The following is a 15910-nucleotide window of genomic DNA, read 5'->3' on the forward strand; positions in this document are numbered from 1 at the left end:
TCTGCCATCTTCTGGGAACACCACCAACTTGAGACTGGTCTGAATTAAACCTTCTGTTGTAGGCTTCTACGGATCACCCTGGTAATAAGACCTCAGGTCCCAGACTTGAAGCTCAAGGTTCGTATTCTCGGGAAGAGTTTTCGGGTGCCCTCTCCACCTAGGCTGACACCTGCAGTTTCTTGGCTGTCACCTTTCTGCATGGCAAAGTGAATCTCTCACTTATCCTTAGGCTAAAGGTACAGATCTCTGGTGTCCCAGCTTTGGAAGAGATCTCCTGCAACTTCCTCAGCCTGAGTGTTTTTCATTCTTAGTGGTATACAATATACTGAAACTTCTTGTCATAGATCATGTCCTAGAGTTGATGAAATATGGCACTTTAAATAGGTTTCTATAGGTTCTATTCAGTAGAACTCCAGAACTTTTCTACCTAGTATTTCCTTCTTAAGTCTGTAGCTTCACATCCTAAAAACCTGTAGCATATCATACCATATTTCTACAAAGAACCAAATTACCATGTACAGTGAAAAAGTCAGAAAATAAAATGTCTAATTATCATTTATTTTTTCAGCCTAATTCCCAATATTTATAATGATTTATAAATTTCTAGCTGAAAAAACAAAATTTTAGCTTTTTCCCTCAAATACTTAAAATCCTAAAATTTGGAAAGGCAAGTTGGTTTTTAGAGCAGACATGCATGATTTGACTTCAGGGACAGAAAAATAAACTTCAAATTATTAAGATATAGTAATGGTATTCATTCTGTTTAGATTTACAATAGCAAAAAATATACTTACTTTTCTAACAAGTTAGTATAAATTTTAACTCAGTTTTATGTCTCATAAGCCCTAGTGAAGCTTCACTTTCTTTCCTGACTATTTCATTCAGTACAGGGCACAAAAGTAAAAGTGATAAGCTAAGAAATAAACAGCCCGCTATCAAGAGGAGCCTGTGAATTTGTCCCCAAAATATCAAAATCCTCATCACTGATTTCTTTTCCTCAACTCTGAACCATGCCCAACAGCAATACATTCAAAAGGAAAAAAATCCTAGGTACACTATGATGTGAGATAACTTACTAAGGGAAGGGTATGAGAAAAATGACCTTAAAATAATTCAGTAATATTATTATTATTACATTATTCAGTGACATTAATAATTCATAATACTTTAAGACAATCACACAACTGGGAAGACCAGAACTAAAAAGAACTCATTTCACTGGAACAGAGTTAACCTGCTCTACTTAACAATAGCAAACTTCTAATTATTTGCAGGAAAGGGTACCCACGATAATAGCTGACATTTATTAAGCATGTAACTTCTCATTAATACTTAACTACCCTATGAAGTAAGTTATCATTATTCTTTTATTTTACGGATGAGGAAACAGCCGTTTAGAGATGTTAAAAAAGACTTGTCTGTGGTCACCCCAGCTCCTAGGGTAAGAGTGGCAACACCAATCCGCTATGAGCTGGTCACTACCAGTGTTGCCTAGACATTCACCACTGCGATCTCAAGTGCTATGATTAGCCTCCGGGAAAACAAGATGCTCAAGGTCCTACAGAGGAAGACAAGACGTGAACTCGAAGTACAAACACTGTTTTACAAGAACCTTATAAGGGCACAAAGGAGGCACAAACGAGAGGGCTGCAGGAAGGCAATGAACCGGTAGCCTCTGCAAATAAACTAATTATACCAGTCAGTGTTTCTTTAAATAAAGAATACCCAAATGTATCTCCCAGTCAATATACTTTCTTTTGAAAGTACTAATTCATGAACATCCATTACCTTATGTTATGCTGGTCTAATTTCCGAGTATGTAAAACCCACACGTTTACAGTACACATTTACGTATACACACAACATATGCATAAAATTTAGGTTATAATATTGCATTACTAGTTTTAATGTGGTTTGGGCAGTAAAGTGTACTTTGAACACGATGTTTTTGACCTGCCTGAACTGTCCCCATCAGTGATAAAAATTACAAGAATGAAAGGGATGTACTTTTCTCTGTGACTCTTCTAAAGTAGCAGAAGAGCGTTTTAAGCTTCTCTGGTTTCCTTGATGAACGTCCTTCAAACAACCTGAAAGAGACCAGAAATAAAAGAGGGTAAAGATGATTTTAAATGCCTTAATGATTCACAAAAAACTAAATCTATATTTCTACCAAAACGAAGTAATTATTCCAGAAGACGATTCTGGAACGACAGAAAACTGGGAAATTGTCTGGACTCAAACAGCATCTGGAGAGGCCTGAAAGCGATGAGAAGCAGGCTTCCTCAAAGTCGTTCAAATCAGATGGCACTCTGTAACAACCACGTTCCTCCAGTCTGTCTTCCTGCGGGGAGAAAGCACCATCTGTCCCCTAAAGACAATCAGGCCAAGGAGTTAATGCTCATTTCCCCCACGGCAAATATTATTGGCCATAATATTACTAGGTCATTACATGATTGAACAAAATGGTATCAGGAAAAAAAATCCAAAAGACTGCTTGGCGGTGGGGGGCAGCTATGACAACAGCAAGCAGGTATGACAGGATACTGGCAGACTGATCGATCCGTGGTGATTAAACAGATATGCCCTTTGTATGGTAACCGAAACACTGGCCACCCCATGTCATCCGGCTTCCAGCAACCTGGACTTGCACAACTTAATTTAGTTTTCTTTGAAATGATGTGGCACTGTTATTGGTAACACATAATGCAATTTATCCTGAGGAAAGAAAAGCAAGGCTTTGGAAGTATATGACCTGAGTAAGTAGTTCACCAAAAGATTTCCAACACAGATGCATGCTTTCAGGCACAACAGCTAGCTTCACAAAGGTATTTAAAAATCATAAAGAAATTCTCTGGCTATAAATGATGAAGTATTAGTCATCTGCCTCTAGTCACATACTCTTGCTTTAAAACCAGAAACCCTTCAAGTAAAAGTTCACTTTAATAAGTGCCGAAATGGGTAAAATTTTCCATGGTTAGAAAAACAAGCTTATGTAACTATGCAGAGAGGGAAAAGTTAATTCTATGAGAAAATCCTATTGAGCAAATGAAATGAATTAGGAAAAGGGAAGGAAATGCAGATGTCAAATAATCCTGTTTTCAATGATCTGAAATTCTTTATTCAGGGTCAATTTCTGAGAAAACAATTTATATAAACCCTTATTTCCTGAAAAGAATGCTAAATATCAGAGAGCATTTTAACCAAATCTGAAATCTAAGTAACGTTAAATAATAGTTTGAGTGTCTATGTGATAATTTTTATTCTTCTAAAAGAAGGTATTTTCCAAAATATTTATTAAAAATACTCTTAAATCTAGCTGCCTGCTGGAAGAATCCATGAGAACACAGGTTTCAGTTTGGTTTCTTCTGCAATATGTCAGCCAGAATAGAGTTTGTTTAAATCAAAATGATAGTCAAAATGAAGGAGCCACTTGGCAGTTTAATTAAACATCCTGTATCAAATAAATATGATTTACTAAATGAATACCTTGGGATCCATTGCAAAATCCCTTTGCAAGGTTTATCACTTAGTAGAGGGAAGCAGGATAAATATCACTATAAAGGCAGCTTTCACCTTTTTTTTTTAAGAGATGAATTGATGTAGTATTCAATTCAATTAAGAGGAAAAAGCTCCTCTTCCACAGAACTGTTGCATAGTGAGTGAAAATGACTACTGCCCTTAAGAAATAATTCCCCCAAACATAAAAGGCATCCCGAGCTTCAGTATGTGGTCAGTTGTTTATAAAATTACATAAAAGTTGACATATTTCATAACCATGATGACAAATTATTAACTTTAAGAGACTCTTGGGACTACAGATTTATTACCCGAGCAATATGGACGTTCCTGGAAGGATTGTATGGCTGTTATTATCACCCACTACAAATGAGCACTACTGCTTATTTCTCAGGTCCAAATCTTACAGGCACAAATCAAACAGAATCTCAACACATTCTTTTCCTTCACTGCTCTAATTTCAAATCACTGTGTAACCAAATATGCTTTCCCAGCTTTCTGATGGGGGAGTGTGTGGAGATTGAGGTCTGGGACAGAACGAGGAGGCAGAACGGCAAAGATGAGGCGGGTTTAAAGCTCTTGCATCAATTCTCAGATTGTGATTTGTAGATTTGTGCATAGCCACCTAAATAAATGAGGCAGCAAGTAAAAATAACGTAAAAACACAGGCACTCTACAGAACTGAAAGCTACCAAAGCAACGTACTATCTGAAGGACAGCGCTTGCAGGGGGAGGAAGAGACAAAAGTACCAAGCAAAGAGCCTGAGGAAGGAAGAGACAGAAAGATGGGGCTGGCAAGACGGAGCGAATAGAAAGAGCAGAGACTGGGCTGGAGACGGAGGGAGGGCGTGAGAGACAGAAACTCACAGAAAAACACACTCAGAGCGACAAACACAGAAAGCAACAGAGATTCAGAGACGGAGATCTTCTCGTAATCATCAAGCACCACCCAGATGTTTTTAATTCCTCGATACCATTTTTTTTTTTACTTTAGATTTTCAAGCCCAAGGCGTTTTTGGTTTTTTGGCTCTGCCACACGGCATGTAGGATCTTAGTTTCAGACCATGGCTTGAACCCGCATCCCCTGCAGCAGAAGCAGAGTTTTAACCGCTGGACTGCCAGAGAAGTCCCTGGATATATACATATTTAAAGTCACACTCTGAGCCAACAGGCGTACATGTGAGAATGCACGCAAACTAGGCCATACCACCCCTCCTCATGGAGGGAAGACATTTCAGCATTTAACCGAGTAATAACTACAGACTATCAAAGGAAACAAATGGAGAAGGCCACTTAGACCTTTCGTAACAAAACTTCTTATTTTCAGTAAGTCAATCAAGGGTCAGCTACGTATTAACTGTTTTTCTTTCCATACATATAAAGAAAAACATAGTTTAATGAAATCTTTCCCTGAATGGAATACTGATAACATTACTGGAATTGGATTCTAGATACACACACACACACACTCCCATGTGATTTCAAGTTAAGGATTAATCCTATTAGTATACAATAAATCAAACCCAAAGCACTACAACCTCCACTTTAAAGTGGAAGCAAATGATAATCCGGAACCCAGCCAGAAAGTCATTCTTGGCTTTGCTGTGAAGCAGTGTGCCATATGGCCCCGGCAGCATTTTCAATCCAGGGAAGAGACAGATGTAAAAGCCTCCTGGGCTGACCACTGCTGCAACCTACAATTAATCTCTGACCATCAGTTTCTAAGCAATTTCAGAAGCATCAATGCTAATCACATTGGAAGCCTTTATAAGAATGTTTAGGCCCTGAAAGGCAAGCAGGGGAAAAGGTCAGGGGTGTTTAACATAACTAAACAGGGCTGGAAAAACACAACAATAAATAAAAAAGGGAAGACTTATTCAATTTATTGACGTCAGCCTTCTATCACATACTCTTACCATTTTTCTTATTCAATTAACTAGCCAGCCTTTTAAGACAAAATACACACATACACAGCTCCCAACTGGCAGAAACTATAATCATAAATAGCAACTATGGCAAAAAAGAAATCATGCCAACAACAAAATGCTCCATAATCTGCTCACCAAATGGCTCATCAAATTAGGTGCTTGATTATCCATAAGCCACAAGAAAAAGGGGGAACTATTGGTTGTTTTCATTTCTGGAGCACACTCAGAGCATCTGCTCTTGGGAGGAGGTGAGACATAATGAAACAGCACTAAGTCTGAACAGAAGACAGTGTTCAAGTCCCACTTCTGCTACTTAAACTCTTATTTGATAAAAATGCGACTGGGATGCTGTAAGCTTATTTCCTTCGTGGTCATTCTAGATTGGAAAGAATTCTTACAGATCAAGGATTATGTCTGAGGATAGTTCTGACTAGCTATGAGGTGAATTTCTGACTAGCTGTGAGGTAAAAACGGCCAACCATGCCCTGAGTTTTGAACTCCAATTATACCAGTTAACTTGGTGACGTGAACTACCCTCTCTAAGCCTCCAACTCCTCATCTGAAAAATAAGAAAACAATATTGAATTTATAGCGACTGACATGAAGATTAAAAAATAATAGTACAGTCACTGGTACATGGCAGGCACTTAATAAATACTAGTTATTTGACATTTTTATGCAAAAACTTCAGATAATGCTAAGCAGAGGATAGAATAAGTCATTACATAATGCCCAGCTTAAAAAAAAATCAACACTTATTTACATAAAACACACTGTTCTAATCCATATTCTCTTCATTAAGAAAAATGGCTCAGCCTCTTTTCCCATCAAGCCTAACATGCTGACACTCAGAGCCAACAAGCTCAGTCTTCAGGATAAATCACCATGCACAATGAAAAGAGACAACAGGATGGTGCCAAGACCAGCATTCTCCTGTCAAAAGTCTGATGACAAACAAAGATGCTTTAAAAATAAAGCATATATTAAAATTAATATAAATTCTGGTTATGGCAGCAGGAAATGAGAAGTCACAGAAGTCAAGGCTTCCCAAGACCTCCTGACTTCTACCTGTCAGTCATCCCAAACCTACAGTCCATGTTACTGCTGAGGACGGAAGGCTGTCAGCGTTGCAGCCATCAGAGGGCCCTGCATTCTTGCGTCTCCTCTACATGCTGAATGGTCAACCGAGAGTGAGGGGAGGCAACGATCCTGTGTTTACAGGGCTACAATCAGGAAGGAAGAAGTTACCCACACTAGCTATTTTGGAAAGGCTCAAAATCTCTGTGGGATTCTACTCTCGAAATCAAATTACAAAAACTGTCTACTCTTTTATTAACCATTTCTGAGAATTGACTTGTTCCTTGTATTTAACTGATTTTTCTTCTGATTAAAAAATTAATATATGATCATTATAAAAGCAACCTGAAAACATACAGATGTGTACAAACGTGTTTATCTCACCACCCAATGGTAATCATATTTTGACTCATTTTCTTGTCAGTCCATTTTCTATGCACATACATTTATTATGTATAGGTATAAACACAAAGTATGTTAAGAGATAGATATTTTAACGTAATTGACATCGCAGTTTATATACAGTTTTTTATTTCTTTTAAAAACCTACAATTACTGATTCTAACCACACATAACATCTGTTCCCTTTCTTATGCTTTTTCTTGTTTTACCTAATGTGGAATGTATATTTATAGTTACCAACAGAGAACCTTAAGCTTTTCTGAGAAAAGGGCTACAAACATTTAACCAAGATATAGTACTGAAGTTACCTGTGACAAGTTTAAATACTGAATTCTTAATGAGTAAAATTTAATGTCTGGAATTTGCTTTAAAATATTCTAGGGAAAAACAAAGTTGGTTAAACAGGGGAAAAAAAGAGAAAAACCAGATACTGTTAAGTACTGAAGTTGGGTTATCTTTAAAAATACCCATAATACAGTTTAAAAATAACTTATCGAGAAAAGAGGCTTTCTGAACTGATTCACAATTCTTATCAAAAAATTTAAATCTGTTTAAATCAAAGAATCTTCTGAGAAGATTTATAACTGAAAGTTTATAACTAAGACATCAAAGGTTTATCTTAGGACTCATCAACATATATTACTAGCTGACTATTCATTCTACAGAAACAAACTCTAAGTGGTCACTGAAACGCTAATTCTAAACCATTATTAGAGCTACTTCTTACCAAAACTCAGAATAACAACTCCAAAATCACTGGGATTGTCTATTCCAGATAGAAATTTCATAATGCAGAGCATCTCTGACAGATCCTAGAGCTGACCAAACATTTATTCCAAATAAACAGGCTACTTACTCCTTGGAGAACCCTTATTACTAGAATACTCTTCATGGAGATAGATAATTATATTCGGACAAAATTAAATCTCCACTTCTTTACTTACATACAAAATTTGACCATTTCCTTTTCTATATTAAAAAAGAAAATCTGTGAGAGATAAATAGCTCAGAACTAACAGTGAGTCTACTTGTAAAGAAAAATTCTTTAATAATTTTTCAAACAGGCACAAAAGCTATATTTAATAAACAGGTTCTTTATACAACCACAATTGCAGATACCAAGGTTCTTTGTTTTCTCCTAATCCTATCCCAAATACTAAAGAAATCAAAGGTAAAAAACGTTCAATTATACGTGGCTTAAAGATAAAACATCTCATAATTGCTAAGAATACAATGCAGTTTGAAAAGTAAAAGGCCACAGGCTGAGATCAGGCCGACGAAGCTACAGTCACAGCACACTGCCCCTAACCAGTCACTCGATCTCTCAGTGTCTCACCTATAAAGTCTACCGTCAGTTATTCAACAGGGGTTCACTGAAGGACTACAGTGCATAAGATTTTGTGAAAACAACAAAGAACAGCAGATAAGCTCTCTGTCCCACTGAAAGGATTAAGGAAGCAATGATAACAGGGTCAGGTGGGTGGTGCAGCAGGAAACGAAGGCAACTCTGAAGGCACACGCCTGCCCGCACAAACCCAGGAAGCGCCCCAGGGCCTCCCCGCAGACACCCGCCAACCCGACCCACCACCACCACGCTGGCTTCTTTTCCGAAAGCCTCCCTAGCTTCACCTCCACCACTACCCTAGTCCGGCTACCGTCTTCTCCTTCCTGCGGCATTGCAGTAGTCTCCTCCACTGTCTGGCCCCTCTCCACTCAGTTCCCCTTTGTAGTCAAAACAAACTTTGCAAAATTTAAATCGAATCAGGTGCACCGGCCCCCCTCTCCCCTATATCGAGCCCTTTAACGGCTTCCCGTTGCCTCAGGACGGCCTCCCCAGCACAGCCTCCTGGCCTCAGCTTACTTCTGCGGCCTCTCCTCTCCCTGCAGGCTGCGGCCACACTGGCGTTCTCAGCCCCTGGGCAGGCTGCGTCCAGCCCCCGTCCAGCCTCCACAGCTCCTGTTCATGCTGTGTCACTCTGCCCAGAACGCAATCAACTTTCCTTTCTCCCTTGGTAAAAATACTCCTGCTCACTCTTTCATACTTAGTTCAAAAGTTATTTCCTCAAGGAAGGTTTTCCTTATTCGATTACATTCTTCTCTAGTACAGTGTCATAATGCTGTGCTCCTATTCTTTATAGCAGGGGTCCCCAGCCTTCTTGGCACCAGGGACCAGTTTTGTGGAAGACAGCTTTTCCACGGACCTGGTCAGGGGGATGGTTTCGGGATGACTCTCATCAGGAGCACGCAACCTAAACCCCTCACACAGGCAGTTCACAGCAGGTTTCACTCCCATGAAAACCTAACACCACCGCAGACCTAACAGGAGGTAGAGTGCAGTGACGCGCGTGATGGGGACCGGCTGCAATAGACGAAGCTGCCCTTGCTCACCTGCCTGCCGCTCACCTCCTCTGCAGCCCGCTTTCTAACGGGCCATGCACCGGAACCGGTCCGAGGCCCAGTGGGGTGGGGACGCCCGCTATACTACATAAGTACACACAGGCTACTATAGGAAGCCAGAGTAGAAGCACATCTATCCTGGCAGGACAAGAACTATCAGAAACAGGCACGTGTCAGGTAAGGTTTCAAAGAGGAGTGAAAGCCGTGTGAAGGACAGGAGGCCCAGCGATCAGCCACTGGCCGTCCCTCTCCTCGCGCCCTAGGGGCACTCAGCACACCGGAGCGCACCGCAAGCGCTCACTGTATACATGAGCTCAGCTAAAGGACGAAACACCATCCTCTCAAGATTAGCCAAACAGCAATTTGGGAAGTCAGGCTAAAAACGTGCCCTTCACAACTGGCATTTACACAACCAAAGAAGACAGGATATAAAATGAATACAATCTTATTGATATTTTAAAGAAACTCTCTTATTCAAATCTTTCATTATTTATTGTCTCACTCTTCCTTAGCACTGCTGTGAAAAAACTGTATGCAAAAACAGAGATTTTCATTGATATTTTAATGTCTGAAAGCATTACAAATATTGTCTAAGAATTATTACAGTATAATAAGTATTCCTGTATTCAAATGTTTTACTTTCATTTGCCAAAGAAATAAAGTAAAATAGAATAAACATACCAAAGTGTGTTACTTTTAATAAAAATTTATATTAAGTACTAATAAGATAAATTTTAGAATTTTTTTCATCATAAGAGAGAGAAGCATTTGGGATAACTTTCTATGTCATTGCAAAGAATTGTGACCCCATTTCTCCACTGCCTTGTGGAGCTGTCAGAAATGCTGTCTATATAAAGTAAGTGGCATTGGAAACAATGACACCCTATGGGAATTCCCTGTGGGTTCAGCGGTTAGTACTTGGTGCTTTCACTGGGTTTGATCCCTGGTTGGGGAACTCAGATCCCACAAGCTGTGCAGCTTGACCAGAAAAAAGAAAAAAAAGGAAGAAGAAGAAGAAGAAGCAGTGACGTTCTAGTAACACTGAGCACACCTATAAACTAGATCTGCGTCTCTAAGTACCATTCTCCAATACAAGGAGAACCAGGGTTCCTTGAGAAAATGATCGACTTTACAGTGGGGTAATAGAAAATATAGGATGAGCCTGGTACCTTATGAGGCCAGAAAGTAAAAAAAAACACTTTAATAAAAAAAATAGGTTGGGGGCTTTTTAAAAGAACACAGATGCCAACCTGAAGGAGCCCTAATGGCCAAATGGAATATTAACTCACAGAATAAAATATATGTAAATCCATTCTGATAGTAAAACTGGGTAAGAAGGGATAGCTCATCTTTACAATAGAATTTCAATGAATGCAGAAGGAAAGAGAGAAGTAAAAGAGCCACACCAGGCAAACACTGCAGTAATAACTGTTCGAGACGAGAGCCACCAATGGACGCTACAGATAGTGGGGGAAACACAATGAAACGTTTGCATAGTCAACAAATCCTACCCCCACCCCAAGATACTTATTAATCCCAAAGAAAGAGTCTGTAACTGTGCAGTGAGTGCCAGAGCCCAGCAGACACCACCTTAGTGAGGTCACTGATCGCCAGCAGTGAGACAGACCAACATCAAGAGCCCACTGGCACGATGCACAGAAAAGGAACAACATCAGTTCTCCTGAATTTCTGTCAAAAATGCAACGACCTCACTCCACTTGCGAAAACAACGTCAGTCAAACCCAGGTTGAAGAACACAGTACACAATAACTGATGAGCTGTCTTTCAAAGTGTCAACATCAGGAAAGAAAAGGAAAAACTGAAGAACAGGGTAGAGGAGACGTGGAAAACTACAGCACTTACCTGCCGGGAATCCCAGACTCCCCAGGAGCTGCCTAAAGCACGGGGCAGTATGGAGCCCTGTGTATACCGTATTTTTTTCCTATACTTACACACCGAATGATAAAGTTTAATTTACAAATTAGGCACAGTTAGACATTAATGATAATAACTAATAAAAAGTAGAACAATTATAACAATATAGTAAGGTACGTGAATGTGGTCTCTTGCTTTCAAAATATCCTCTTGTGCATATTTAATGCCTTTTCCATCTTAACTAAGCACTTTCAGGCAGAGTGGCCATAACTTGTGACTCTAACAGCAAAACTAGCATGAATTTCTTTCACCTTCACAAGTCCATGCAAAGAAGCACTTTACAACTCTTCTTTGTCACATTCAAATTGCCATCATCACTACTCATGTGCTTGGGAGCCATTATTAATTAGAAAAAGGGTTACTTTAACACAGGCAAAGCAATACCTCAAGAGTTGATCTGATAACCAAGACAGTCTACTAAGCGACTAAGAGGTGGGATATCCTGGACAAGGGCATGATCCAAGTCCCAGACGGGAGGGAGTGGGACGGTACAAGATTCCAGCATGCTACTCAGAATGATGTGCAATTTAAAACTTAATGAATTTTTTATTTCTGGAATTTTCCATTTAATATTTCCAGACTGCAGTTGACTACAGGTAACTAAAACTATAGAAAGCAAGCCACAGATAAGAGGGGACTACTGTAAATGCCACGAGGGATAGTGGGAAGATTCTGGAACAGAAAAACAGCTGGAATTAAAATAAGGTCAGTTAACAGTATTTTACCAATATTAATTTCCTGGCTTTGATAATTTTCCTATGGTTACATAATAACATTACAATAAAGGGAAGTTAGGTGAGTTATATACAGGAATTCTCAGTACTATTTCTGCAACATTTTTACATGTCTAAATTAATTTGAAATAAAGTTTTTAATGAGACAACATCAAAAAGGTAAACTAAAAGAAGTTGCATTACCATGCCAACGAACTTTGAACACAAACACAGAACAGCAAACAACTCTGTCAACTTTGAGCAAAGTCGTGTAACTTTGCTCCCTGACTGCATCTCCTCTGCTCCCTGTCCTTTCTGCCCCACCCCTCAGGGGCAGGAGATGAGGGGATTACACACAGTCGTCTGGGAAAGAGGAGCATATACTGTAACGATTTTCTGAAGGCCCGCTCCTGACACTGGGGGAAACTTCCCATTCTACTCACAGACCCCATGAAGATAATTCTCACGTGAAAAACAGAGATTGGAGGGGTGGGGGAGGGGAGGGTGTAGGAAGAAAAACAATTACATTCATTTGCCAAGAAGAGTTTACAATGTTTTTGTGTAAATCATGGAGAAAGTGATAATTTGGGGAAATGGCTACAATCTGAAATTTTATCAATATCTTCACAATATACTACTTTAATAAAAATTTAAACATTATTTTGTCTTTCTTTTAAAAACATTACATTAATAAATTAATCACATCTGTAAAAAGTGAAAGTCAACTTTAACTCACACTTTACAGAGTCTTCCCTGGTAGCTCAGACAGTAAAGAATCTGCCTGCAATGCAGGAGACCTGGATTCAATCCCTGGGTTGGGAAGATCCCCTGGAGAAGGGAATGGCTACCCACTCCAGTATTTTGGCCTGGAGAATCCCATGGACAGAGCAGCCTGGCAGGCTACAGACCATGGGGTCACAAACAGTTGGACACAATTGAGCGACTTTTACTTCACTTCACTTTCACTTTACAGAAAGGTGCAGCCTTAAATTATTTCAGCATACAAGAAATATAATGTACAACAAACACCCGGTGAATAAATAATCACATCAAACAGGCATGAAGAATCCAGGGCCCTTAGAGGGGAAGGACAACCTGACAGGGTAGAAAGAACAAGGGCCTTGGAGTAAGACAGACCTGAGATCAAACGTTATCTCTGTCACTTTCTGGCTCCTGGACCCTAAGCACGTTTTGTAACGATGGATTTTAATCATTTTGCTTGCAAAGTGCCAAAAGTATCACTTAATTCATCGTACTATAAAGATTAAATTATATAATTGTACATAAAATGTGTGGCAAATCACTCAATGCCAACCTTTTGTATTTTACTGTTAAAAAGGTGCTCTCTGAAAACATACCGATTGAAGTTAATATCTGGATAACTGGAATACTCTGATTTCATCTTGGCATTGCGTCGTGGAAACGTGCAGAAGAAAGCATTAGCTAAAAGACTGGCAATCTGTTCCTGTGACATTGTGATGGAATGATTCATCTTCTGTTTCAGGAGTGGTATTGGCTGATAGAGGAAACAAGAAATACAGACAAGAAGAGCAATAATTAGTTTAGCAATTTCAAAAGCAGAGGCACCAAATTGCATTTGCTAAATTAAGGTAGAAATAATTTCAGGACACTCCTGAATCCCTAAATCAGCAATACTGTTGAAGTCAAGGGCAGTTCATTAAGGATGATTAGGAAAATGTATTTGTTTGACAAAGTGCAGATTTCTAATCAATAATAACGACAGTGAAGAGAACACAAACATTACTTGTATTAGTGACAAACAAGATTCCTTTAGCAAGTAAGAAGTAAAAACACATTACCTTGTAATGAAAAATTACAGGATGGAAGAGAAAAATGTAATGCTGAGGTTGGCTATTATTGCATATGCTAAATTTTGTTCTCATTTAAACATTATTGGACAGACTAATTTTTCTATTTCAGTCCAAAATAAAATGATCTATGGAAAATAAATCAATAAATAAGTACTTTCCTTCTAATTCTGAATCACACTTCACATTGACAATTTAAAAGACCCAAACCTAATTTTATTAAAGCAATTAATGGAAAATGCGTATACAGACTTATTTACATATAACTTGTAACAACATAGGCATTTCCTACATAACCAAGTTAAGGAAGATGCAGGACATTTTTCCCTCAAGTTTTTTGTCTGATATGTCTTCAAGTTGTACCAAATCCAAGTTAACTTACCTTTTATTTTTAGCATATTCTACATGAGTATTGTGTTCAGTGGGTTTTATTTTAAATGTTTAAACTGTATGGTTTTAAAGACATGTTGGGAAAGCCAATTTACATATCAGCTGTTAAATTTCAAAATGCTCCAATATGATATTTAGAGGTGCTTTTCCTTCTCCCTTCAATAAGATCCAGAAAGAATCGTGGATATCTGCATTAATCTCAAAACAACAGGCAGAGAGAATTGTCCTGATCATATTACAGGAATCAACATTAATATGTACATTATTTTGAATGCTAATATGATAACTCATTAACAACATACACAATTTAACTTGCCAAAGATATATTTGGATAACAAACTGAAATGTTAACTTTTACAGCAGAGGTTTACTTTGTAGTCGAGGACAGAGGACAAGACTAAAACGTTCTCCCCGTTAGCACACTAACGGAAGGACAAACAGTTCTAAGCCAGGAAAGAAGATGACAGCCATGAATCGGATTTTGGTTCCACCACCTGAGTTGTTATAGATTACAACTTGGGTGCTCTTGAATACATATCCCATCAAATACACCTTCTCTCTAAAGCATGAAGGAAGGAGCAGAGGAGAAAGTGACTCCTATCAACAGGCTGTGCTGTGCTGAGTCACTCAGTTGTGTCAGACTCTTTGTGACCCCATGGACTATAGCCCACAAGGCTCCTCTGTCCATGGGGATTCTCCAGGCAAGAGTACTGGAGCGGGTTGCCATGCCCTCCTCCAGGGGATCTTCCCAACCCAGGGATCAAACCCAGGTCTCCCGCTCTGCAGGCAGATTCTTTACCATCTGAGCCACCAGGGAAGCCCAAGAATACTGGAGTGGGTAGCCTATCCCTTCCTCAGGGGATCCTCCCAACCCAGGGATTGAACCAGGGTCTCCTGCATTGCAGGTGGATTCTTTACCAGCTGAGCTACCAGGGAAGCCCCCAAAACAGATTATATTCTGTCAATTATGAACTGCAGTGAATTAAAGAAGCATTTAGTTAGGCACTATGGAGAAGGAAATGACAACCCACTCCAGTATTCTTGCTTGGATAATCCCATGGACAGAGGAGCCTGGCAGGCTACAATCCATAGGTCACAAGAGTCGGACATGACTTAGCGCTATCTTTATGTTAGACCTTGGGAGACAAAGATGATCTCCCTTCAGGAAGAATATAATGTAGGGAAGGAGATATATAAAGACATAAATTACACAATAATGTGCTAAGGATGATTTGAGTGATACAGGAATGATTAACTTTGGCTGGGAGAGGTAGGAAAGTCTTCACAAGGGGCGGACTCCAAGAGGTAGTGAGAAATTTTATGACCTAGGGGAAAAACCAAGGAGAAAAAGAGAAAAGAACGAACATGAAATATAAGCAAGCAAATAACTTCCAATATAAACAAGAAGAGTTGTAAAATGAACTAATGAGGTGAAATTATTGCTATGTAAAATTGGAAATTCACAGTATAATGCTAACACATAACGGCACACTGAAAAACACTCAACATTTGGAATCAGGTATTTGGACATGGCTTTTGGTTACCCCAAAGATTATGTTTGTGTTTTCTGGGGTGTTCCAATGACAGATTGCAATGTGTGGGACCATCCTACACCTTCAGGAACTGCTCCACCCAAATTGTCCCTAGGGCTCCTGTGGATCACCAGTGTTAGAAACCTGGCTAGCATCTGTGCAGCCAAGGGGCTGGCCCTAGAAATGAAAGA

The 15910-nt window shown here is 39.2% G+C and overlaps 1 protein-coding gene across 3 annotated transcripts in view; it reads right to left on the minus strand.

Moving 5' to 3' along the window:
• The window catches only part of PARG (poly(ADP-ribose) glycohydrolase), a 114724-nt gene that overhangs the window by 50644 nt on the left and 48170 nt on the right, over positions 1 to 15910 (minus strand). For all 3 annotated transcript variants that reach the window (XM_010820699.4, XM_010820698.4, NM_174138.3), the window contains 2 exon segments: positions 13327 to 13484; positions 2008 to 2087 (listed from right to left, as the gene is read on the minus strand). In XM_010820699.4, the coding sequence (XP_010819001.2) occupies positions 2008 to 2087; positions 13327 to 13484 (238 nt within the window).

This window comes from Bos taurus, chromosome 28 (assembly GCF_002263795.3).
Source record: "Bos taurus isolate L1 Dominette 01449 registration number 42190680 breed Hereford chromosome 28, ARS-UCD2.0, whole genome shotgun sequence".
NCBI classification, from domain to species: Eukaryota; Metazoa; Chordata; class Mammalia; order Artiodactyla; family Bovidae; genus Bos; species Bos taurus.